Source organism: Epinephelus fuscoguttatus, linkage group LG18 (genome assembly GCF_011397635.1).
Source record: "Epinephelus fuscoguttatus linkage group LG18, E.fuscoguttatus.final_Chr_v1".
NCBI classification, from domain to species: Eukaryota; Metazoa; Chordata; class Actinopteri; order Perciformes; family Serranidae; genus Epinephelus; species Epinephelus fuscoguttatus.
Genome location: NC_064769.1, coordinates 14,201,273 through 14,226,566, shown reverse-complemented (window position 1 = coordinate 14,226,566; position 25,294 = coordinate 14,201,273). Strand labels below are relative to the sequence as shown.

Here is a 25,294-nt window from a genome sequence, read left to right as displayed (position 1 = left end):
AAAATATTGAAAATAAAAATGTATTTTCAGGAAACCCAATCTACAAATTTGTTTTAAGATGTGACTTAAAACATGGCATTTGTCCTTGTCCTTCTCAGATAGGTTGTTCCAAGTGCAGATACCCTGGTGGAAAAAGCAGGGTCATATTTATTTTCATCTCAGGCTGCCAATTAGCTAATAGGTATGTTTACAACATTTTGATTCAAACAGTGGTTTCTAAGTAATATATATTAAAAGAAAAAAAAAAAATCAACACCACTTGCATTTTGAACAAGCGAGTGTTGTGAGAAGAAAAATTGTTCCTTAAGACGTTCACTTTTTGCTGTGATTTTGCCTAGTAAATCGATACCACTCTTGTATGTGTAGGCTATATCAAGCTACAGCCAACAGCGGAGTAGGTTAGCTTAGCATAAAAGACTGGAGGCAGGGGGAAACAAGTGGCCTGGCCCTATGTTTGTCATTGTGACTACATTAGCATGCTGATGTTATCATTTAGCTCAAACCCCAATATACCAAAGTATATCGCTTCCTAACTGGACGTGATGCGAGCAGGCAAACATCAGATTGTTTCAGAGTTTCCCAACGAAGATGTGCTAACTTCCTCCATGCATCAGGGAAGACGACATGTCGATGTTTGAAAAACCCCTCTCCCCGGGCTCTATTTTGTCAATGCTTTGCACATCTCTTGTTGTTACTCACAGAATATCTGGACAGTTTTTACACCCCTTTTTATATCATCAAATAACTAACTAACACCAAACTTATCAGAAAAATGAACACTTAAACACATGTCATCATGACAAGGACTACCTAAAATAGCTGAAACCATCTTTGGGAAATATTAATTTGACAAGTACTTTGATCTTTTAGTTTGGCCCGTGTCTCATCTGCTAACATGGAGGTGGAAGGGGTTTACAACTTATACTGCAGATCAACATGTCTTTGGTCAATTTTTGGGGAGTTATCTGTCCTCCATCCTTATTATACAGTCTTTGGTTCAGACAGAATGCAATGTGAATTTTAAAGGCAATTAGATTCGCCTGGGGTGGTACAAACTGATGTAAATACGCATCCGTGTCGGTTCAAAATATTTCAAATTGAAACATTTGCACGTACCCTAGGGCTTTATGGCTCTCCTTCATAAAAGTAGATAGATGAGAGGAAAATGGAGAGACTGGAGGGAAATAAGAGAAAGAAGAGGCTGATGTGGGCACAAACACACAGACACACTCCCATGGATATGGTCGGTGCTGCTGTTGATAGCTAGCATAGAGCTAATGTCTCTACAGTTGGTATACTGCTTTGGGCAAATAATCACAAACGCTGCGGCAGTCGAATTTGCGTGAATGACCTAAGGCGAAAATGCACCTTTAGTTTCGTTTATCTCCAGGGTTGCTGCTACCCCGTTTCCAGGATTTGTGCTTATCTAAGCTAATCGCCTGCTGGCTGTAGCTTCATATTTAACTGACAGATACCAGAGCGGGATCACCTTACTCCCACTAAGTCAGTTTGTAAGTCTATTTCCCAAAATGTCAAACTATTGTGTAAAGGTTTTCTCAAAAACTATGCAGACTGATTCTGTAAATTCTGATACTTTCAAGAACACACAGTTAGCAAACCACAAATCAGACTTCAGAGCCTTTCACCATGTCCTCCTTCCTGTCGTCTTATCTGGCAGATATCACAACAGCCTACATGTCAGCTGGCAGGAAGGCAAGCACGTCCGTATCACATCACCAACTGAAACTGTACCAGAGTCTTAAGTGTCTCTGAGGTACATGGGTCACACACTGCCTGTCCTGTCCTGTCCTGTAATAAGAGAAGAGGAGGTGCCAGTCGGGATACTCAAACAAGCCCTGAGCAGCCCAGGCACACATCACATCACCGCGTTACCTCAGCTATCCACTGACCCGCGCCCAAGTGAACTAGTTCTCACAGTAGCCCACATTCATTCACTGTCTAGATGAAATGAGCTCCTCTGATTTTGGAGGGAAGCAGGAGGAGGACGTTGATGGTGTACAGAGGAGGGTCAGGTGACCAGTCACATCCCTATGTTGCCTCAGTTAGGTTATGTAGGTCACACCCTCCTTTGACTAATTAAAAATTCAGGATGGAGATACCTGCTTAATTCACAGAGGCTTGACAAATGTTTCATGACAAAAATTTTTTTAAATCTAAGGTGTTTTGCAAAACATAACTATGTCAATTTGTGTTCTTTAAGTTCAGTCCTGGTTGGCAGTCTACTCTTAACACAAGAGATGACCACATTTTTCAAGCTGTGTAGCTCAGTTTAGAAAATCAAATCTCTCCTTGACAATCATTTTGTCTACCAGCACGTAGTTATTTTTGTTTGCATTCCCCTTTAGATTTCACATTATTACAGTTAAAAGGACTTAATAACCTCCAAAAATAAGTGTTATATTATAGTAGTTAACTTTTTGTCATTGTTGAAATGAAAGTTGAGCCTATAAGAGAATGCAAAGATGTAATCTGTGTACCTGCATCTCTCTCAGTAACCACCCTACAATAAGAGCTTAAAAAACAATAGCGTGGAGGGGAAAACAAGAGACACAGAAATATATTATTCAAATTACTTTGCACTTCCTTTGGTGATTGTGTAATTTTATTTGGACATCTAAGAGATAATAACATGCTCAGTGAAGCAGGCTCAATTCTGTTTTTTAAGCCTGGGGATATTTTTCATGGCAAACACTACGCTTTTAGATGTTTATGAAACAGAGGAGGGCAACTGTGAACATGGTCATACTCTACTGCCTTAATGCATAAATCTGTTGGTAATACAACTTACACACATGAGAAAGAGGGGGAAACTGTTAATTGCAGAAAAAAGTTGAATCTGATTTCGATTATTGCTGCTATTACAAGGTCCTGAATGCAGAAAGACCAGAGTACAATTACATTTAAAGGAATTAAAAAATATTGCTGTGGGCAGAATTAAATGTGTGTATTTCTTGTACAATATTTCTTGTTCAAGCCCTGTGTGACATATATACAACATACGATAGATTTTTGTGTGAGACTGAAGTTGCTGACACGCTGAGCAGATACTGAGCTGATTAAACCACAGTTATTGATGAAGTGTAAATTATTCAGCTGGAAAGGGGAACATGTAAGGGATTACTGACATTTACGGTTAAAGGGCCCTGAGTGAGCTGTTGTAGGTACGTATATAAGAACCTCTACCAGAGCCCCCACTGATGCCATTTAAAAGAATATTTCAACATTTTGCGAAATTATCTCATTTGTTTTTTGTTTGTTTTTTTCTGGTCACTGGTCTGTTATGTCCCTTTCCCACTGCATAAAAAGCCTGCTAACACTTTCTAAAATCTGGCCTCTATACTAAACGGGAAAGGTTACAAAGGGCATTCACACCCGGGTCAAATGACTCTGCAGTAGTCATGGATATTTATCAGCTCCAGCTCTGATCTGCATTAATGAAAATACAACGCTCAGGTGAACACACTAGTTTAAGCCCCTTCACCGGCAAGATGCAATGACGCACCACCACATATACCGTCTGTCTCTGCCCAAGCAGCGCTCAAACATCGTTACTAATTAGTCTGCACCAACTTTGAAAGACAGACTGAGTAAGTAACATTTTCACTGTCCTCCATGCTGCTTTCTACTGTTTACTAACCTATATTCCAGCCTCTCTGTGACATCAAACGTGACGCACCAGTAAACAAAACAGAAAGACATGCTCGCCTACTGCAGAGTCTACTAGCAATGGGAAATGAGTCTATCACCTATTTTTAGCAGGTATACCCATGTTTAAAAAACCTGCCTACATGTGCCAATTTTGTTGGAAAAGGGCTTTTACATGGGGCTACAGCCAGTGCCATTAACTTAGCACACAGGCTGTAAGCAGGGGGTAACAGCCAGCCTGAATCTGTCCAAAAATAATATCTCATTTGCGGTATCCGAACAGAACCAAAATAGCAATTTGAAGTATGATGTGGGGTTACTTGCTGAGTTTTTTCTTGGCTGAGAGCAATGATTTCCTAGATCTTTTCTGGTTTCCTGTAAGCCTCACACTGAAGACTCCAGAAATAGTACAGCACATAATTCCATAAAATACCACAAATTTAAATTTTTACAATTCGGTGACTGTAAAAATTTAACAAATTGAGATATAGTATGATAATTAGTGACCTTCAGCTCCTTGTAGGCAGATTTTGTTACCTGTGGACAGAGGGAGGCTGGCTGTTCCCCCTATTTCCAGTCTCTTGCTAAGCTAAGCTAAGATAAGCTAAGCTAAGCTAAGCTAAGGCTGAAGCCTCATATGTAACATACTAATATGACAGGAAACAATCTTCTCATCTGTTTTTTGGCAACATAGTGAATACATGCATTTCTTACAAGGTCACAGTAATCCTTTAGCATGGCAACAACTTAGTGTCATACTGTACTATCCTAGTGATGACATGGTAATAGATGCAGAGCAGAATTGGAGGCTCAGTAATGAGATATCTGCATGCCAAATGATGGAAAACTCGTAAACTGCATGATCATTAATTCAAATTCATTTTAACATATGCCAGTGTAACTAAGGCAGACCTCATGCTCGCTTTCAGTGAATACATGCTGCACTGCCATCACAGTGCTCCTGCTGAATTGCTTCCATGCAGTGTGCTAAATTATTATGTCAACCCCCTCTCCCTCTTTCTCCCCAGCGCCGCCTTGATTCATGCAGCCCACTTTATAACAAACATGCCATCCGAGAGGATTGCTCCCTATGATGCAGGTCATAGATCATCCTGCACTCTTGGCTTCACAGAGCCAAAATTCTGTGATTTTTAATGTATGAAAAAAAAGAGATGGATAAATTAGGAGATACCCATGTGCCTCTTTGAAACTGAGCAAACACATTTTTTTGTGAATTGCACCTGGGTTGAAACAAACCTAGGCGGCCTAGTTAGAGTAGTGACACGCGAGCAGTTCTTGCTTCTTTTTTTTTTTTTAAGTTCATGATGCAAACTAAGGCCAGCTGCACATATTTAGCCAGAACTAGAACATCTCAGTCCAAAAAACACCCATGTGTCAGTGTACTCAGGCTTTTAAAGGTGTAATGTTTGAGTAATTTGACCACATACTGTTTGTCATCCAGTATGTCATCCATTTGTACAGATCAAATTAGCTGATTGGGAGAAACAGGGTGACAGAGATTAGCTGACAGTGAAATGCATCATCAGCAATACAGGATCTGTGTATGTGTGTGAGTGTGTGAGTGTGTGTGTGTGTGTGTGTGTGCTGATCTCTGCTTATACTCAATGCTCTCCTGAACTTGCTTTGTGAAGTGATGCATCGAAGTGCAACAACCAGACTGCCCTCCTGTGGGAATAGGAAGTATTGCATATTCATAACGAGGTCTGTCTCCACTTTGATAATGAAAGCTGAAGCAAGTCTTACAGTATGTCAACAGTATTGATCTGTCAATCCTAATTTCTATATGGTAAAGGTTTTGCAGCTGCGGGAATTTTATATGTGTTTATAAAATATTCATTTTAAGGCCTTGGTTTAAATGGAGTGTGGCAGAGTTTATAAGAGGTTTCTTATCTCTGTCAGTGCTTCTACACATAAATCTGAATGAGAAAAGACATCTGGTGAAATTATTCAATACCACTGAAAAAGAATAATCTAATTCAGACACAGAGAGGATTTCATTCTGTTCATTTTCAAAGTAAGCTGCAATTTATTCCTACAATTCAAACCCTATTTGGTCTTTGTGTTGTCCTCAACTCTCCTTTTACCCATCCATACAGCTGCAGACAAAGCAGTAAAAGTGAAAGCAAAGTTCCTTTCAGGTCCAGCCAATCAGCAAAAGGACTAAAACAGACAAATATAATATATTTTTCAAGTGCGTAATTCCAGACAGGATATTTTCATTTGTTGTATTTGTGTGGCTGGATATACATTACAGTTTAACCTGAGGTAATGTCCTCTCCAGTGTCCCTATATGACTCTTGTGTTCACACATATTTGCAGCTGGATTTGATATAACATACTTGAATTCACACCTGCATCACAGAGGCAATAACCAGGAGAGCGCCCTGGCCTCTCTAAATATTGTGTACTTGTTAAGTTGATAGATGGATGTTATATTTATACCTGGCGAGGACTCTCATGAAAAAGCCTCCCTCTCTCAGCTGCAGGGCTGCTGACTGCAGGTTGAATTCTGCCTTACTAGCCACGCCGCACACAGGGAAACAGATGGGTAATAAGGTCATAGCAGACGTACCTCTCACTAGCACAGACAAATTGCAGACACACCAGCTGTGCTGACTCAGGACAACATTAGACTCAGGGGAATTGAATTAAGGTCTCCTTTTGTAATGAGCGAAGTTGTTGCTTTGTGTGTTATTTGCTTTTTATGTAAAGGCTGGCGGTCCTGAAAACCTATTTTCTCAATCAGCCTCTTTAATTTGAATGCAGGTTTTGTACATAAGCACACTATCTTATGCCAAAGATGCAACACTTTTTCACCTGAAAGGTGAAAGAAAAATACCAGTGCCGCCAGCAGGTCAAAGTTTTACTAATGTGATACACAATGGCCAAAAATGTAAATACACACTTTTGTTTTTGCTCCTATTTTTCAGAGGTTTAGGTTAAAGCAGGGTTCCTACAGCTGAAGGCAAATTCGATTTATGAAATTTAAAGACTTTTTAAATCCAATTTTACAATAACTAAAACTAAAGACAAAAAAACACAAACTGACATCATTGACTTATTTTCACAGTCCATAGTTGATTGCTCTCATGCCGAGTTTGAAAAACATTTTACATAAGATACACAAAGTCTCTGATGCATTGCCTTGTACTGGTTTCAGCTGTGCCACAAAATCTTGCTTTAATGGCCAATTGTCACTGAACGTCCCGATGTCATACAGGTACAGTGACAGCTAGTTAGTATCCTAGGCTGAAACAAATTACGAGCATTATTGGTTCTGCTATCAGGACATTACTGTAAAGCATCTGGTTAATTATTTAAAAAATAGATGTCACCAAATATTTTGAGGATTTTACAATGCAACATTAGAAAAAAAAAGGATTAATAAAATCCTACTTTCCATGTCTTAGCATTTTTAAGACTTTTTGGATATTGATTTAATATATTTTAATACCTTATTTTTAGATTAAATAATTCATTATCTTTTAAGACGTTTTAAAGTAAACTATGCAGGATATGTCGCTTACTGATTTTTAAAACAAACTTGGCCCCTCCTCTTCAGCTCCACAAAACTGAAAGAGCAGTGGTGTTCAAGCGAGCTTCAGAATTCATGAAGGAAGAGTGGTGTTATGGAGAGCAAAGCAGGGGATTAGAGAAATAAAATACTTTGATTGTTTCACAACCTTTATGTTCTAAAGCACAAATAAACACACCCACACCTCCACACACCCCTGTAGGAAGGTGCTGCATTGCTAGATTTTATATGATTTCAGCTGAAGTGCATGCTTCATCCTGTCTGCTTGGCCTCTCTGCTCTGCGTGTGGCTCAACTTCGCCCTCAATCAAACAGACATATAGACCTGCAGCTTGCATCCACAGAGCAGAAGAGAAAGATAGAGACAGCGGTGTAGCAAGGTTGATACGTTTTATAGAGTCCTGACCTCGCGCTGCTATTGGCTGGGGGCTACACACCACTACTCAAAGACTGACATCCAGAAATGTCTCACACAAACCATAATAGTAAGAAAATACAGGCAGAGGGCAGGTTCTCTGCAGATACAGACACTGCCACACACTGCTAGTGGGTCATAAGTGATGACTGAGAGGGATTACTTTTATGTGAGTCTATATATTCTTTTCTTTTTCTTTGAATCCTGCATGATATACCTTAAAGGATGCATGTGGAGCCTTAACAATGTTAGCAAGTGCATATCAGCTACATTATCATTTTCATTGCATCCCAGCTGAAGCAGAAACCAAACTGATGAGACATTCCCCATTTTGGCAGCAGGCTAGCTATGACCTGGCGGTATGACATCAGTTGGAACAAAGAATGTTGTTGGTCACATATATATTTCCATAGGCGAATCCACTAAAATTAAGTCCATCCCAATATCTTATCCCCTGCATGAATGTTGCACAGCGGTGTCCAAATATGCATAGAAAACCAAAACATTTTTGACAAATTTCAGAGCAAATTTTCCAGACAAAAATCTGTGCTTGGTGTGAACTCAGTGTTATTTTAAGGATCCCCTGATAAATTACATGAATCAATTATTTCTAAAGGTTTTTTTGGAGATCTTTACCGTTATGTATTTCAGTGACATAAATTAGTCTAGTCTGGGATTAGTGTGTGTCCACTTATATTTACAGTACCTAAGCAGAAGTGATCACAGTAGCGTGGATGTGGATCTTCAGAGTAGATTCCTCATCTCTCTCCCCTTTTCCTTGTCCCAACATAACCTGTAAAACAGAGAAAAACAAATAGGCATTTTGTCTACACAAATTATGACGTCAACTACATGTGCTGACAGATATATTATTATCCAGTGTAAGATTTATGTCCAGCTTGCAGTTTTTATAAAGCCTCCGACGCTCAAGGCTGGTGTCAAAGGGACTAGTTTGAAGCAGATAACCTACACCATGTAGCCTATGCTTGGCATTATTCCACATATCATTAGGAAGAATTTTAACTTATTAACTATAACGTTAATGATAACACACATGCGGTTAGGCTTGGCTGAGAGACTTCGGCTGGTGCAAATGATAACGAGCACATTAACTTTAGAGATAAACTATAAACTCGACTTAAGTGGCGGCTGGTGAACGTCGGCTAACTTCATGCTAACGCTAACTGGGCTAATTACACCTGCCTAACGTTACCTTTTGTGACGTAGTTTTTGGCCACCCAGGTGACTCCTTGTCGCCCAACTTTGTCAATCACTGGTGTTGTTATCCGGCTCTCAAAATATCGCTGGACGCCTGTCTGGAACTTAATTTGAGACATACCGTTGAGTTCAATCAAAATTTCAAGACGCAAACTAGCAAATACCGCAAATAAATATCAACCACACGGCACTAAAAGTGACGTCGAAAAATCACGCATGCGCAGACGGTATGTGTTTATGTTGACTTTTGCGACATAGGCTATCTACAGTGACCCAATAGGTCTAACAGAGCTACATCAGTGTAAAAAAAAAAAAAGGTAGCAATTATTTAACCATTAAGAATATAATAGAATATATCTTTATTGTCCACCATGTGTGTCTTTGGCTCACCAAACATAAAAAGCAACATTGTAAAAAGCAGACAAATAGTAAGACAAGCATATAAAGTCATAACACAGTAAGTCAGCTCATTGTCTGTCGGTGGTTTAAACCTTATCACTAACTTTGGTGAGTTAAGGATTTTGATGGCACTTGGGATGAAAGACTTACATACATTTTTAAGTGCCAGAGGGGCTCTATAGCGCCTCACCGAGCTCAGGAGTTCAAACTGGCTTAAGAAAGGGTGGATAGATGCTCCTTGCTTTCTTTCTCGTCCTTTCTGTAGTTGGGTCAAGGGCTTTTGTGGCTTGCCAGCTATTTCACTTGCCATAGTTACAATCCTAGGGAGTTTATTCTCAGTCACCTTCTGTCAAGGTGACCGTACCAGGCAGGAAGGTGACAAGTCAAAAGTTAAATAGTTTTGTACAAGTATTCTAAAATCTGCTGACTAACACCAAGACCTCTGAGTTTTCTAAGAAGATAAAGTTGCTGTGTGAGCATCTCTTGAAAATATAACAGCGTTGAAAGTTATTAATCGACTCCATAGGCCAAATATAAAAAGACTGCACTAAGAGATACAGTGGTCATCTTTGAGTTTGACTAAAATGGCAGTGCCACCTGATATAAAATCTCCTCTGAGTAAGTTCATGAGGTGTTTATGTATCATGTCTACCACTAAACATCTATACAAGTTGTACAGTACTTTTTATGTTTATCAGACTATAATGGAAAATGTGTGCATAGCCATCCTTTCTCACTGTTTTTCATTTCTCTATCTCAGCTTACATGTGGCATTGACCTGTGACTGATGTGTCTTGGGCTGCCCACACATGTATTCACTCCTACAGCCAAATAAAACACAAATGAGTAGGGAGAGCAAAGTTCGGCTTGTTGCATCATCAATAAATAAATAAATAAATAAATCTAATGAAATGAAAGAGTAATCTGTACCAAGCACATCATAATTTATCTTGCATGACATTCACATTTAAAAACAAGACTATGGTAAAAAACGAGAGTAACCATATCAAATTCTTAAGTACACTAAGGTAATATGGCACCAAAACTGTGTGGGATATAGTAAGGTAACTGCTTTCTTTCCCGGTGCTCAACCCCAAAGTTACCTAACATTGACAAACATGAATGATTAATAGAGTGTATATTTTTTACTCTGTCCCTCTAAAATGACACTGTGTTAAAGGTCCTTTGTGGAGGATTCATGGGGATATATTGGCTGAAATGAAATATAATATGAAAAGTATGTTTTCTTTAGTGTGTAATCACCTGGATATAAAAATTGTTGTGTATTCGTTATCTTAGAATGAGCCGTTTATATCGGTTTAGGGAGTGAGTCCTCATCCACAAACTGAGTCAGCCATGTTTCACCATCATGTTTCTACAGTGGCCCAAAATGGACAAATCAAACACTGGCTCCAGAAAGGACTATTTGCTTTTGTGTTTTTGCATTGGCCACCATAGTTGGCAGCTCCTCTGCAATGAGTCAAAGAGCTTTGGAAAAACATATATTTTTAACATGGAACTGCTTTATTCAGAGCTTTCTGGACCTCCTCTGATTGTTTTGGAGAGGAAGAGACCATCCATCCATCCATCCATCCATCCGTTTCCAACAGGTCATGGGTGCATCAGGCTGAGCAAAGCACTCCAGACGTCCCTCACCCAGCTACGCTTTCCAGTTCTTCGTGGGGGGTCTCGAGTTGTTCCCAGGCCAGATGAGGTATATAATCCCTCTGTCTTATTTCCTGCCCCAAGCGAGGGAGTTTAAGTATCTTGAGGAAGAGACCTCGGCTCCTGGTAAAAACCTCCTGAACAATGAACACTGAAGGAAGCCCAAGTGGGAGTTCACACTCGGCACATGGGAGAAGTTTCAGCTGGTTGCAATCCTCACCACTACATGGCACTAAATCCTACACATTGCTCCTTTAAATGTAGGTACAGCAAAAGAGAACAAGACCATGGGGAACAAGTGTTATATTACATCCTATTTATGCCAATATATCATCCATGTCCTGAGCACTGGACCTTTCAGTTATATTAAGAACTGTTAAGTATATTATTGCCCAGAATAGTTTCACTTTTCACTATATAAATGATCTAAACAAGCAATGGATGATCTATTGTTCTTTATTAGTCTTTACATTATACTTAGTATTTAAGAAGACTTTTTTCTTCAATCTCAGCTACTGTATCCATCCCAACAGCATCTGTCCATTCTGCACATATTGGATGTTATGTAGATGTTTGTTGGCTTTGTTTTCCTAAAAACAAATACTTGGAATTTTGATGTCTGAAGTCCAGAGTGGTCTAAGCTGGTCCAACAAGTCAGATAGCACAAGTTCAAAGTAAAAGATTAACTAATTTATTTATTTTTTTCTGTAGGAGTAAATACATGCTGGGGCAACACAGCACAGTGAGTCACAGGTCAATGCACTGTCTGGGCTGAGAGGGGCAAGAGGGTGGCTATATTTCAGGCACTCAGAACTTCAGAGAGAGTTGGACACAAAGACTTAAAGGATGGAGAAAACAGCGATTCTGTTTTCTGTGCTGCTCCTGGGGTGGACCTGGACCCTCCAGGGGGTCGCTGCTGATGACAATCAGGTGACTGGCTGAGCTCCTCAGTTCTCTCTGCAATTTTTTTTTTTTTTTTTTTTACAGATTGTCAAATACAAAATGAGTTTAAAATGTAGCAGGATAAACAGGACAACTACAATTTCTCTTTGATTTAATGCTGCAGATGTTAAAAAAGGGATATGAATGTCTCACTTAGAATGTTCATTGAGCTTCAGTGAAATGCTGGAATATGAGATTAAAGAGTTTGTGATGTTAACCAAATTGGAAAACGTGTCTCACAAGTTCAAATGAATGTTATGTGGAATACTTGGAGGAAAAAAAGGGTTTGAATGTCATTTTCTGTCTGTGTCTGCGGTACAGGTGAAGACCACTGAGAGTACTGTGGTGCCTGCAGACGCTGAGGGTGCTACTGTTAATACAGCTGTGCATGATGCAACTGAGCACAATACAACTCTACACAATGCAAAATATGCAGCTCGAATCAGGGCTCCGTTCAATGCAACAGGTAAGAGATCAACTTACTCTGCCGGTCCGTTACTTCTCCAACTCCACCTCAATGAGCTGTGAGAAATTCATCTATGGAGGGTGTGGGGGCAACAACTTTAAAAATGAGAAAGAGTGTATGCAGAGATGTCACACTGTAGGTGAGGAGTGGAATACAAATAATACTATTTATAATTGTTATAAATAAATTATTAAATAAGTCGGTGATCTAATCAATAATACAGGATAGAGAGCAATAATAGTAACTTATTATTATTAATCTCTCTCTTCCTGTAGCGGTCTGTAACGCACCACCTGAAACAGGTCAGTGTATGGCACACTTTGAGCGTTACTTCTATAACTCCACCTCAATGAGCTGTGAGACATTCACCTATGGAGGGTGTCCAGGCAACCGGAACAACTTTAAAAACAAGATAGAGTGTATGCAGAGTTGTCACCCTAAAGGTGAGGAGTGGAAAACAAATAATACTAATGATAATAATAATTGTTAAGTAAACAAAGAAATAAATAATTAAATAAGTCAATAATATAATCAATAATAGAGAATAGAGAATAATAATAGTAACATCTCATTATTAATCTCTCTCTTCCTGTAGCGGTCTGTAACGCACCACCTGAAACAGGCCCATGTAAGGCACACTTTGAGCATTACTTCTACAACTCCATCTCAAAGAGCTGTGGGAAATTCGTCTATGGAGGGTGTGCGGGCAACCGGAACAACTTTAAAGATGAGAAAGCGTGTATGCAGAGATGTCACCCTGAAGGTGAGAAATGAAATACAAAACATGTCTTTCACACATCTTGGAAAACTCACATATCAAAGTGTTGACTGGCTGAGCTCCAAAGTGCTGCTGATTGACATTAAACTTAACATGACCCAGTGGTGCAGGGGAGGGTATATGCCACTCTATCTGGCAGTACACCCACTTTATGAACTATCACTACACCACTGACATGACCTATCTTTATAGTATGACTGTGATACAGTTTCTTTTTTTGTTGATCTGGTAAAGCAAATAAATAAACAAGAACATCATTTTAAAGAATTAAAGACAATCATGTGTTAGGTCTTGGGGTGAGGGGGTATGTGTAATAGCAAGGGTAGTCTGTTGTGTAGGGAAAAGAAAAAAATAGGTAAATAAATAAAATGAAAATAAATACACTACGTTAATAATGTAGGCAGGAATAGATTTGCTGACACAGTTAAGAGAAGAGGTTAGCTGTGAGTGATGAGACCCAAGACAGAGCAAACAAAGGAGGAAAAAAGTGCTGGGTAGACCTAAAATAAAACATAATTAAATTAATTAAAATTAAATTGAATTGAATTGAATTGAATTGAATTCAAGTAAATTCTATTCAATAGTGAAAGTGGCACTGTAATAATAGAAAATAGAGAAAAGATGGAAAGGGGGAAAGTGAAGAAATTATTAAATTACTGTGGTCATGATAAGTGAAAGGAATAAGGATATAATAGTAAGAAAAGAAAGAAGTTAAAGAATAAATGATAAGGTTAATATTAGTAGCAATGATAGATGTGAACAGTGGTATCAGGAAATGAAGAAAAGCCAATAAATAAATACACTGATATTAGCTGATGGGGAAAACACATATTTCTGATAATAATGATTGAGTAAACAAAGAAATAAATTATTCGGTAATTTATTAATAATAATGAGTCGGTAAAAGAATCAATAATAGAGAATAGAGAATAATAATAGTAACATATCATTATTAATCTCTCTCTTCCTGTAGCGGTCTGTAATGCACCACCTGAAACAGGCCCATGTAAGGCATACTTTGAGCATTACTTCTACAACTCCACCTCAAAGAGTTGTGGCAAATTCATCTATGGAGGGTGTTTGGGCAACCAGAACAACTTTAAAGATGAGACAGAGTGTATGCAGAGATGTCACCCTGAAGGTGAGGAGTGGAATACAAAACACATGTTTCACACATGTTTGAAAACTCACATATCAAAGTGTTGACTGGCTGAACTCCAAGGTGCTGCTGATTGACATTAAACTTAACATGACCCAGTGGTGCAGGGGAGGGTATATGCCACTCTGGCAGTACACCCACTTCATGAACTATCACTACACCACTGACATGACCTATCTTTATAGTATGACTGTGATACAGTTTCTTTTTTTTTTGTTGATCTGGTAAAGCAAATAAATAAACAAGAACAACATTTTAAAGAATTAAAGAAAATCAAGTGTTAGGTCTTGGGGTGAGGGGGTATGTGTAATAGCAAGGGTAGTCTGTTGTGTAGGGAAAAGAAAAAAAATAGGTAAATAAATAAAATGAAAATAAATACACTACGTTAATAATGTAGGCAGGAATAGATTTGCTGACACAGTTAAGAGAAGAGGTTAGCTGTGAGTGATAAGACCCAAGACAGAGCAAACAAAGGAGGAAAAAAGTGCTGGGTAGACCTAAAATAAAACATAATTAAATTAATTAAAATTAAATTAAATTGAATTGAATTGAATTCAAGTAAATTCTATTCAATAGTGAAGGGGGGGGGGGGGGCAGTGGCACTGTAATAATAGAAAATAGAGAAAAGATGGAAAGGGGGAAAGTGAAGAAATTATTAAATTACTGTGGTCATGATAAGTGAAAGGAATAAGGATATAATAGTAAGAAAAGAAATAAAGAAGGTAAAGAATAAATGATAAGGTTAATATTAGTAGCAATGATAGATGTGAACAGTGGTATCAGGAAATGAAGAAAAGCCAATAAATAAATACACTGATATTAGCTGATGGGGAAAACACATATTTCTGATAATAATGATTAAGTAAACAAAGAAATAAATTATTCGGTAATTTATTAATAATAATAAGTCGGCAATAGAATCAATAATAGAGAACAGAGAATAATAATAGTAACATATCATTATTAATCTCTCTCTTCCTGAAGAGGTCTGTAACAAGGCACCTGAAACAGGCCCATGTGAGGCATACTTTGAGCGTTACTTCTACAACTCCACCTCAAAGAGCTGTGGCAAATTCGTCTATGGAGGGTGTTTGGGCAACCAGAACAACTTTAAAGATGAGACAGAGTGTATGCAGAGATGTCACCCTGAAGGTGAGGAGTGGAATACAAAACATATGATTCACACATGTTTGAAAACTCACATATCAAAGTGTTGACTGGCTGAGCTCCAAGGTGCTGCTGATTGACATTAAACTTAATATGACCCAGTGGTGCAGGGGAGGGTATATGCAGGTATACAGGGTATACCCTCCTCTGTAACCTAACCATCTACAGCAACTACCCACCCAGATATGATCAAAGCATTTAATGTATTGTTTCCCTTCTACAGAAGAAGAGCACCCAACAGCGGCGTGATCAGACTGTTGAAGTTCCATTTTTGGATGATGAGGAGAAGCTGTTTCTTGAAGGCAAACTGAGGAGATGAAGAAGCATCAATGCTTATCTGGTTATACAAAAACATGAACCATAGGGAGCATATTATGCAGATTACCAATAAAGCAATGCATTACTATGTTTTTACATTTGTCTAATGTTTACAAGAGGTTGATGTGGTTGACATACGTCCTGGCGTCCATCATACTAGACTGAATTAATAGAGAACCCAAACAGACAAAACAGACAGATCTATGAAATGATAACAGTGTTAGTTAGTGTAAAATAAAATACAGTTATGTATTGTAAATTTGAATAAGTGAACTAACTGTACACTCCGAACTGTATTTGGTTACTGGAGTACTTAGTTACTTTGGATTCTCTAACAGTGAGTATTTGTTTCCTCGTCATGTGACACCACATATGGTGTCATAAACAGCAGACTTTTGACAAAGCAAAGGTGAACATCAGCTTTTTGAAACTACTGTAGATGCCAACATGAAAACAATTGGGCCAAAGTTTAGCCCTCTGATGCATGAATTATGAAAGCCTTGGTCAAGATTTTTTTCTGAAGTGTTTTTATTCTTCTCAGGACATGAAAAAAAATGTTCAACTTTTTTTCCCAAAAATATGTTTTTTTCATAGAGTTCCAGACATGTCCAATCCAGTGGACTACATGTGCCTGAGCACTCAACATAAAACATTGTGAGCTTACTGTAAAAATGAATTAACTTGTGTTTTATATTAAATATACAAACACTTTTTATGCTTTGAAAAACATTTCAACAACTTTTTGGAAATTTCAACTCTGTATAGGCGCAATGTTTAGGCCTGAATAAGAAAACTATTGCCACTATTTATCAGTGCCACAGAAGCTTTGAAGTTGAGGAGTTTCATCTTTTCCCATCCAGGTAGAGGCGCCATGCATTTACAATGGTCACATCCAAAAAATGAAAAAACACTCGGATGTACCACCTCTTGTTTCGACGTCTGTGGAGGTACATTGCCAGACATTGGTCAACAAGATCAACCCCACTCGTGTTGATTGTAAAGGGCCACACAGAAGGGTTTTTGGACCCTGACCATCGTTTTTTCCTTCTTGACCCATTTGTTGGCAACATCTTCAGGGGACTGGCCAGCACAGGACGAGACCATGTGGATGACTGAACTGTCGAGCCAACGTGTGACAGTAATGTTTGCATTATTGCTGACAACAGAGCCAGCTCCTCTGCCCATTTCTTTCAGTTGTTTTTCACTTTTGAGTTTCTGATTTGCTCCCTTCAGCCTGTTTGCTCTGCATGTACCTGTGCCATAGATGCCTCGGTCTTTCAAGGCCTCAATGAGTGGAATGCTGCTGAAGAAGTTATCAAAAAACACCTTGTGATTTTTGTTTTTTATGTCATCACAAAGACGCATCACCACATCTCCAGCCATTCCCAATGCACTGAGGCAACCACTACTTGCAGAGCCTTGGTACACTTCAAATCTATTCATATAGCCTGAGGTTCCTGCCCTCACCCACACTTTCACTTCCCAGGGTTTGGGCTTTTTTGGTATGTATTATTTGATGGACATTAAGCCTTTGGAAGGAATGATCTGCTCATCAACTGACTGAAATTCCCCATGGTCTGCTGCTGCCTTGAATGTTTCCTGAAGTGCACTTAGCAATGGTCTTATTTTGAAGAGCCTATCTGTGTTTGCTGGCTGGTAAGTCAAGTTATCCACAAAGTGCAGGTATCTCAGGTATCTTGCTCATATCTGTTTACAGACATGGCATTTGCAATTATTCCAAGATGAAGGCCATCCTCACTAGACCAGTACATTCGTGCCCTAGGATACCGAATGTACCCATGATCATGTTGATGCCTAAAAAAATCTGCATTTCTTCTCCTGTCACTGCCAGATTTTCTTTCCCTTTCTGGAAAGCATACAAGTTGGTGTTTTGCATTATATCATCAATGAGATCTGCTGGAAACAGATGTGTGAAGAAATCTATGGGATCTCATCCCTCCACATTCAATTTCCACTCTCCTAGAAAAGGAGGCAAGTCTCCATCAAAGTCGTCGTCTTGGACTTTCCGGTTTGCGGGCTTGAGTATGGTCAGGTGCCATGTGCCCATCTTCCACAGCTCCCTGATCATGCTGACCTCCCTCTGCATCCTGCCCCTTATCATCTTGACTATGGGCACCCTCACTTTCTGCATCCTGACTGTATCTCCATCATCCTCAGCTCCTATGTCTCTGGTCTTCTCTGGCAGCCACTCATCATCACTGTTGTCACTATACTCATCATCACTGGAGCTGGATGGAATTTCCTGAACTATTCTGTAGGCTGCCTTATTCTTTGCTGCGTTTGAAGTCTACAAAATATGACAAAATAATTATTATAGTAACACAAACTACAGCTAACCTGTACAAAAATATATATTTTAAATGAATAGCTTATAAATATAACAATTATACACTGACATAACAAAAACAGTCACAAGAAACAGTGAAGCAATTACATAACTTGTATTGAAAATATACTGGTTGATGCATGATGTCCACTTCATTGGACACATGGTTAATCGGAATTTTCTACATATTGGAAATAAAAATGTCATATTCCAAATAGATAATATCCTTCCTTAGATGTTACTGTATATTATCATATTTTGTTTTTACCTCTGGGGTTCTTCTAGAATAGATGTTTTGACAGGATATGCCAGCAGTGGTTGGCAAGGGTGGCTGTCTAGCGGCCATCTTGGATTCAGAGGAAATTTACTTGCAGTTACACCGACTGACCACTCAATAGACCTCAATGGAGTGGGGCAGCAGAGAGCACTCTAGAGGCTGATATGCAGTTCCACCATAGAAACAATTGCATTTAAGAGAAAATGACTTTTTAGTAGTTGTCCGCTGCAGTGACTGCTATGCACCAGAGGGCTAGGGAGACATTTCCGAAATCACCCCCCAAAACTTTTAAAAGCCTCCAGAAGTCTGTTTTCAAGAACTTATGCAACAATTTGGAATCTACAGAGAGACCGTGTTGGTTTTAATGATGCCAGAGATGTTTTGCCACTTCTTTCAAATATCATCCGATGACACCGCCAAAGTGTGTACGATCCAGCATGAGACATCTATGTTTCTACAGTGACGTCACCCATTCGTTTGTGGATTCTTGTTTTAAAGCATCAAGTTCAGCATTTCGACTATCTCCATCTTGGTATCTGGAGACAGAAGTGACAAAATTTGGATGCGGGGGTGGAGCTGTGCATGAGCGAGGTGTGGATTTGACTCGGTGGTGACGCTTTGCAGACAGCCTGCCACTCAAAGAGATCCCGCCCTTACATATGCATAACTTTAAGCCCTAATAAAATGTAAATGGGTGAGTAAAATAAAAATTCACCCTCCGTACATTTGTCATGAATGTTGAAGCTAGCTATAGAGACCAAAACCATTTTTTGTACCAGGCTGTAAATATGTTTATTTCTGCTGTAAAGTTGGGCATTTTAACACAGGGGGCTATGGGGATTGACTCGCTTCCAAAGCCAGCCTTCAGTGGCCATTTAAAGAACTGTAGTTTTTAGCACTTCCACGTTGGCTTTATTTTTCAGCCCCGGAGGTTGCTGCTTGGTGACAGGCTGTCTATGGGGCATTGCTTCACCCTAAAAGTGAGATCCACCCATCGCTCATTCACAGCTCCACCCACTTGACCAAATATGGTCACTTCTGGCCCCATAAACCCAAGCTAATGGGAATCCAAAAGCTAATGGGGGATATCATGGTAGCTACATCCATTACTTTATACAATATGTGGCAAAAATACATTGACTGCTTTGATCTGGGTATTTGTTGTAAATTTGCATGAACAGATATGTATGTACTGTACAGCAGGCATTTAAATGTAAACTCCAGAATTTCTATGACCTGAGAGGCCTCAGGCATCTACAATGGAGTCTCCAGTTGAGTTCATCCTACTGATTGCGTTTGCAGTATTCATCATGCTTTGTTTGATGAACAACAGACGACGAAATAATATGTACGACAGGGGACTTCTGCTAGCTAGCTAGCTAACCAGCTAACATTACAAGGCAGCATAGTTATGCTAGCTGGCGTGTTATCGTAATGTGAAAAATCCAACAATTTTGCAGAACAGGACAGATGACAGACGCCAGATAGTGCGAGCAAGCTAGCTAGCGAACAAGCAACCTGACAGCGGTAACGTTAGCTAGCTGACTAGCTTTCTAGACAGACGTGAAATAACATTGTCAATAGCAATAAAAAACGGTTATACCATTCTCTACACAAATACACAGTTATTCGAAATAGTTTTTACAAAGGTTCCATGTTTATTTGCGAAATTATACGTACATGTATGAACTTTTTTCCTCGTCTCTTGCTCGGTGGTAGCCATGGTGACATCTACCCCTCGCTAGCAAGTCAGCATCTGAAATCCCTCGCTCTGAAGGGCTAGTTTCATACCAACTACTCCTCGTTATGCCCCCTACCCCTACACGCAAGAAGGAATTGGGACACCCCTACCCCTCGCAGGAACATGCAAATCTAGGGGTAGGGCCAAGGGGTAGGGCTAAGGGGGTATTGGGACAGGCCCTTTACCATCACGAAGAACAGTGTTGAAAGTCACTCAGCCTACTAAGTTGGCCAGATACAGACTGATGTGTCCTGGGGTGCCCCCACATGTATTCACTCCTACAGCCAAATAAAACACAAATGAGTAGAGAGAGCAAAGTCTGGCTTGTTGCAACATCAATAAATAAATAATCTCATGATGTGAAAGAGTAATCAGCAACAAACACATTATATTTTATCCAGCATTATTGTGTCTTGTAAAAAATATCGACAGTAAAAAAAAATTATAAAAGGTAGTTATCGGTACTTAAAAACAACAACAATCATATGATGATGTATTAAGACCATTGCTGGTACAACTTGACATTTCACGGGAACAGAGAAACCAAACTTTTAGTATTCTTGTAAATACTGATTACTTCCAGGGGTAGTGGAAAGACAAAGAAAGAAGAAAAGAAGACTTTTTTTTTTTAACCAACACTGGTATTCTGCAAAACCTATCAAGTAATTATTCAATAGTGTATAATCACCTGAAAATGAGAAGCGTTTCAGTGTGTCGCTGTGTTTTTGTTACACTAAAATGAGCCATTTATGTCTACATATGGAGCGGGTCCTCTTCCATGGAGTCTGCAATGTTGTTTCTACAGTGGCCTAGAGCGGACACACCAAACACTGGCTCTAGAAAAGGCCATTCATGTTTTTGCATCAGCCACCATAGTTCTCAGCCCCTCCGCGTGAATCAAACAGCACTGGAAAAACAGAGATTTTTACAAGTTTGAATCACCAAATCTGTTTGTTTTGGAGAGGAAGAGACCCCTGTGGATAACTGGGTAAAAATGTCCTAGACAATAAACAATGAAGGAATCCTAAGGGCTCATTTATGCTCAGAGTTAAAGACAGAGGGGAGACAGAGATGGACAGAGCCTCTGTCCATACTATATGTGCATTTCATCTGTATTTGTGCATGTCTTCTGAAAGCTTACAGAAATGTACGAAAAGGAGTCGTACCAGTGGAGATCATGGAGATCATGCAGTGTAGTAAAAGCGAGATGCAACCATTGGAGATGACAACGGAATTTAAATAATGGCAGAACAGAACAAATCAGTAATATATGATAATATATAGTTAAAACAGTGAAAAGAATTCTACGTCTGCATGTCGGGATGTATATAATGGCTGTAAAGACCATCACCATCTACAACACTGCCTCCATTTAAAGGTGCAGTGTTATGACCTCCTCCCCCATCACCTTGTTTGTTTTTGTGGGTATCTTTTGACTCTACCTTTGGTGCCATCTATTGACGGTGTCTATGCCATCAGAAAGAACGAACAGAGGTATGAGAGCAGTGATGTTTACAACATTTGAAACAGACATATCAATTTTCGTACATAAAGGGAGCATAAATTAGCCTTAACTGGGAGTTCATACTTGGCACATGATTGGGGATGATTGAGATGATTGATTTCACATGATTGAGGATATAGATTGCAACCAGCAAAAACTTTTCTCATTGGAAAAGATTTTGCTGGTTGCAATCTATATCCTCACCACTAGATGCCACTAAATCCTACACACTGTTTCTTTAAACCCCTTTACCCCATAATCTTATTTTCTTCAATCTCAGCTACTGTATCCATCCCAACAGCATCTGTCCATTCTGCACATATTGGATGTTATGTGTTTGTCCGTTGGCTTTGTTTTTTATTTACGAAACAAATACTTGGATTTTTTATGTCTGAAGTCCAATGCCTAAGCGGTCAGCTGCTCAAACAGCTCCAGTGCACATGCAGTAAAACATTAATTTATTTATTTATTTAGAGGAAATACATGCTGAGGCAACACAGCACAGTGAGTCACAGGTCAGTGCACTGTCTGGGCTGAGAGGGGCAAGAGGGTGGCTATATTTCAGGCACTCAGAACTTTAGAGAGTTGGACACAAAGACTTAAAGGATGGAGAAAACAGCGATTCTGTTTTCTGTGCTGCTCCTGGGGTGGACCTGGACCCTCCAGAGGGTCGCTGCTGATGATGATCAGGTGACTGGCTGAGCTCCTCAGTTCTCTCTGCAAATTATTTTTTTTTCACAGATTGTCAAATACAAAATGAGTTTAAAATGTAGCAGGATAAACAGGACAACTACAATTTCTCTTTGATTTAATGCTGCAGATGTTAAAAAAGGGATATGAATGTCTCACTTAGAATGTTCATTGAGCTTCAGTGAAATGCTGGAATATGAGATTAAAGAGTTTGTGATGTTAACCAAATTGGAAAACGTGTCTCACAAGTTCAAATGAATGTTATGTGGAATATTTGGAGGAAAAAAAGGTTTTGAACGTCATTTTCTGTCTGTGTCTGCGGTACAGGTGAAGACCACTGAGAGTACTGTGGTGCCTGCAGACGCTGAGGGTGCTACTGTTAATACAGCTGTGCATGATGCAACTGAGCACAGTACAACTCTAAACAATGCAACCGATGCAGCTCTGATCAGGGCTCCGTTCAATGCAACAGGTAAGAAATCAACTTACTCTGCTAATTAACTGCAGGCTGCTTATTGTGCAGTGATATGACATATGATAGAGTCAAGTTCTCATAAATGGTAATCTTCCCCTGTCTCTGTAGAGATCTGTGCCAAAGCACCTGAAACAGGCCCATGTAAGGCATATATTGAGCGTTACTTCTACAACTCCACCTCAAAGAGCTGTGAGAAATTCGTCTATGGAGGGTGTGCGGGCAACCGGAACAACTTTAAAGATGAGAAAGCGTGTATGCAGAGATGTCACACTGTAGGTGAGAAATGAAATACAAAACATGTCTTTCACACATCTTGGAAAACTCACATATCAAAGTGTTGACTGGCTGAGCTCCAAAGTGCTGCTGATTGACATTAAACTGAACATGACCCAGTGGTGCAGGGGAGGGTATATGCCACTCTATCTGGCAGTACAATAGAGTTTTCCCAGCAAGGGTCTTAAAGATGTCCCATCTCTCAACAATTTAATAACACTTTGCATCGTCTTTGTCCACATTAGTAATTTCATTCATTCAACTTTCACTGAAAACAGAGTTTTGTTTGTGCTGCAACTGCTAATGTATGTGCATTTATTTATTATTTCTTAAGGAATGGCAGTACTTGGAGCAGAGGAGGGTGAGGAGAGAGAGGAGCGAGAGGATGGAGAGGAGCGAGAGGAGGGTGAGGATGTGATTTGTTTTTGTTATGCGTTTCACAATGTGTGTTGAATGTAATTGTAGTGTGGAGTGATGTAATGTGTTTGATGTATGTGTGCGAGTGTCAGTGGGGGAATGTATATGAGAAACAGTAAGTGATCAGATACAATAATTATGCAAATAACAGCTTTAAAAATAAAAAAATAACAACAAAGCGGAAGGCAAGCCACAGGAAAAGAAAAAAAAGGTAAATAAATAAAGTGAAAATAAATACACTACGTTAATAATGTAGGCAGGAATAGATTTGCTGACACAGTTAGTAGAAGAGGTTAGCTGTGAGTGATAAGACCCAAGACAGAGCAAACAAAGGAGGAACAAGTGCTGGTTAGACTTAAAATAAAATAAAATAAAATAAAATTCAACTAAAGTAGTTGTAGTAGACTAGACATGATGATAGTAGCTGAAGGGGTTCAGGACATAATCATGATAACAATAATAATAGTGATGAATAGACAAATAACTAAATGTGTGAGTTGATAAAAGTAGTGAAGACGGGGGCAGTGGCACTGTAATAATAGAAAATAGAGAAAAGATGGAAAGGGGGAAGTAAAGAAATGATTAAATTACTGTGGTCATGATAAGTGAAAGGAATAAGGATATAATAGTAAGAAAATAAAGAAGTTATAGAATAAATGATAAGGTTAATATTAGTAGCAATGATAGATGTGAACAGTGGTATCAGGAAATGAAGAAAAGCCAATAAATAAATACATTGATATTAGCTGATGGGGAAAACACATATTTCTGATAATAATGATTGAGTAAACAAAGAAATAAATTATTAAATAAGTTGGTAATAGAATCAATAATAGAGGATACAGAATAATAATAGTAACATATCATTATTAATCTCTCTCTTCCTGAAGAGGTCTGTAACAAGGCACCTGAAACAGGCCCATGTGAGGCATACTTTGAGCGTTACTTCTACAACTCCACCTCAATGAGCTGTGGCAAATTCGTCTATGGAGGGTGTTTGGGCAACCAGAACAACTTTAAAGATGAGACAGAGTGTATCACATTATTATCACATTATTACACATTAAACCTCACGTATCAAAGTGTTGCTGATTGACATTAAACTTAACATGACCCAGTGGTGCAGGGGAGGGTATATGCAGGTATACAGGGTATACCCTCCTCTGTAAACCTAACCATGTACCCAGCAGTACACCCACCTCTTCAACCAACACTACACCAACATGAGCTGTGATACACTGTTTAACATCATCTACTGAATGTACAGCACATCTGTTCCCTCACATTTACAGCAGCTACCCACGCAGATATGGTCAAAGCATTTAATGTATTGTTTCCCTTCTACAGAAGAAGAGCACCCAACAGCGGCGTGATCAGACTGTTGAAGTTCCGTTTTTGGAGGATGAGGAGAAGCTGTTTCTTGAAGGCAAACTGAGGAGATGAAGAAGCATCAACACTTATCTGGTTATACAAAAACATGAACCATAGGGAGCATATTATGCAGATTACCAATAAAGCATTCGTTACTATGTTTTTACATTTGTCTATTGTTTACAAGAGGTTGATGTGGTTGACATACGTCCTGGCGTCCATCATACTAGACTGACTAGACTAGAGAACCCAAACAGACAAAACAGACAGACCTTTGAAATGATAACAGTGTTAGTTAGTGTAAAAATAAAATACAGTTATGTATTGTAAATTTGAATAAGTGAACTAACTGTACACTCCGAACTGTATTTGGTTACTGGAGTACTTAGTTACTTTGGATTCTCTAACAGTGAGTATTTGTTTCCTCGTCATGTGACACCACATATGATGA

General features: G+C 39.1%; 2 protein-coding genes across 3 annotated transcripts in view; one reads left to right on the top strand and one right to left on the bottom strand.

The window, feature by feature from the left end:
- The window catches only part of LOC125906131 (potassium/sodium hyperpolarization-activated cyclic nucleotide-gated channel 1), a 132,353-nt gene extending 123,348 nt beyond the window's left edge, over positions 1-9,005 (bottom strand). Inside the window, exons 1-2 of the mRNA XM_049604561.1 lie at positions 8,850-9,005; positions 8,343-8,429 (exon numbers count right to left, since the gene is read on the bottom strand). The gene's annotated coding sequence lies outside the window, so the exon portion shown is untranslated. The remainder of the gene's footprint in view (positions 1-8,342; positions 8,430-8,849) is intronic.
- Positions 9,006-11,676: 2,671 nt separating this feature from the next.
- Positions 11,677-24,583, top strand: LOC125906206 (actinia tenebrosa protease inhibitors-like). 2 transcript variants are annotated; one of them, XM_049604678.1, is made up of 8 exons: positions 11,677-11,848; positions 12,182-12,326; positions 12,602-12,769; positions 12,922-13,089; positions 14,078-14,245; positions 15,248-15,415; positions 22,891-23,058; positions 24,363-24,583. In XM_049604678.1, exons 1-8 carry the CDS (start codon positions 11,765-11,767, stop codon positions 24,566-24,568), a joined length of 1,275 nt encoding a protein of 424 aa, XP_049460635.1. In that variant the 5' UTR covers positions 11,677-11,764; the 3' UTR covers positions 24,569-24,583. The 2 variants fall into 2 exon arrangements, with proteins under 2 accessions (XP_049460635.1, XP_049460633.1); XM_049604676.1 differs by lacking the exon at positions 22,891-23,058.
- Positions 24,584-25,294: the final 711 nt, after the last annotated feature.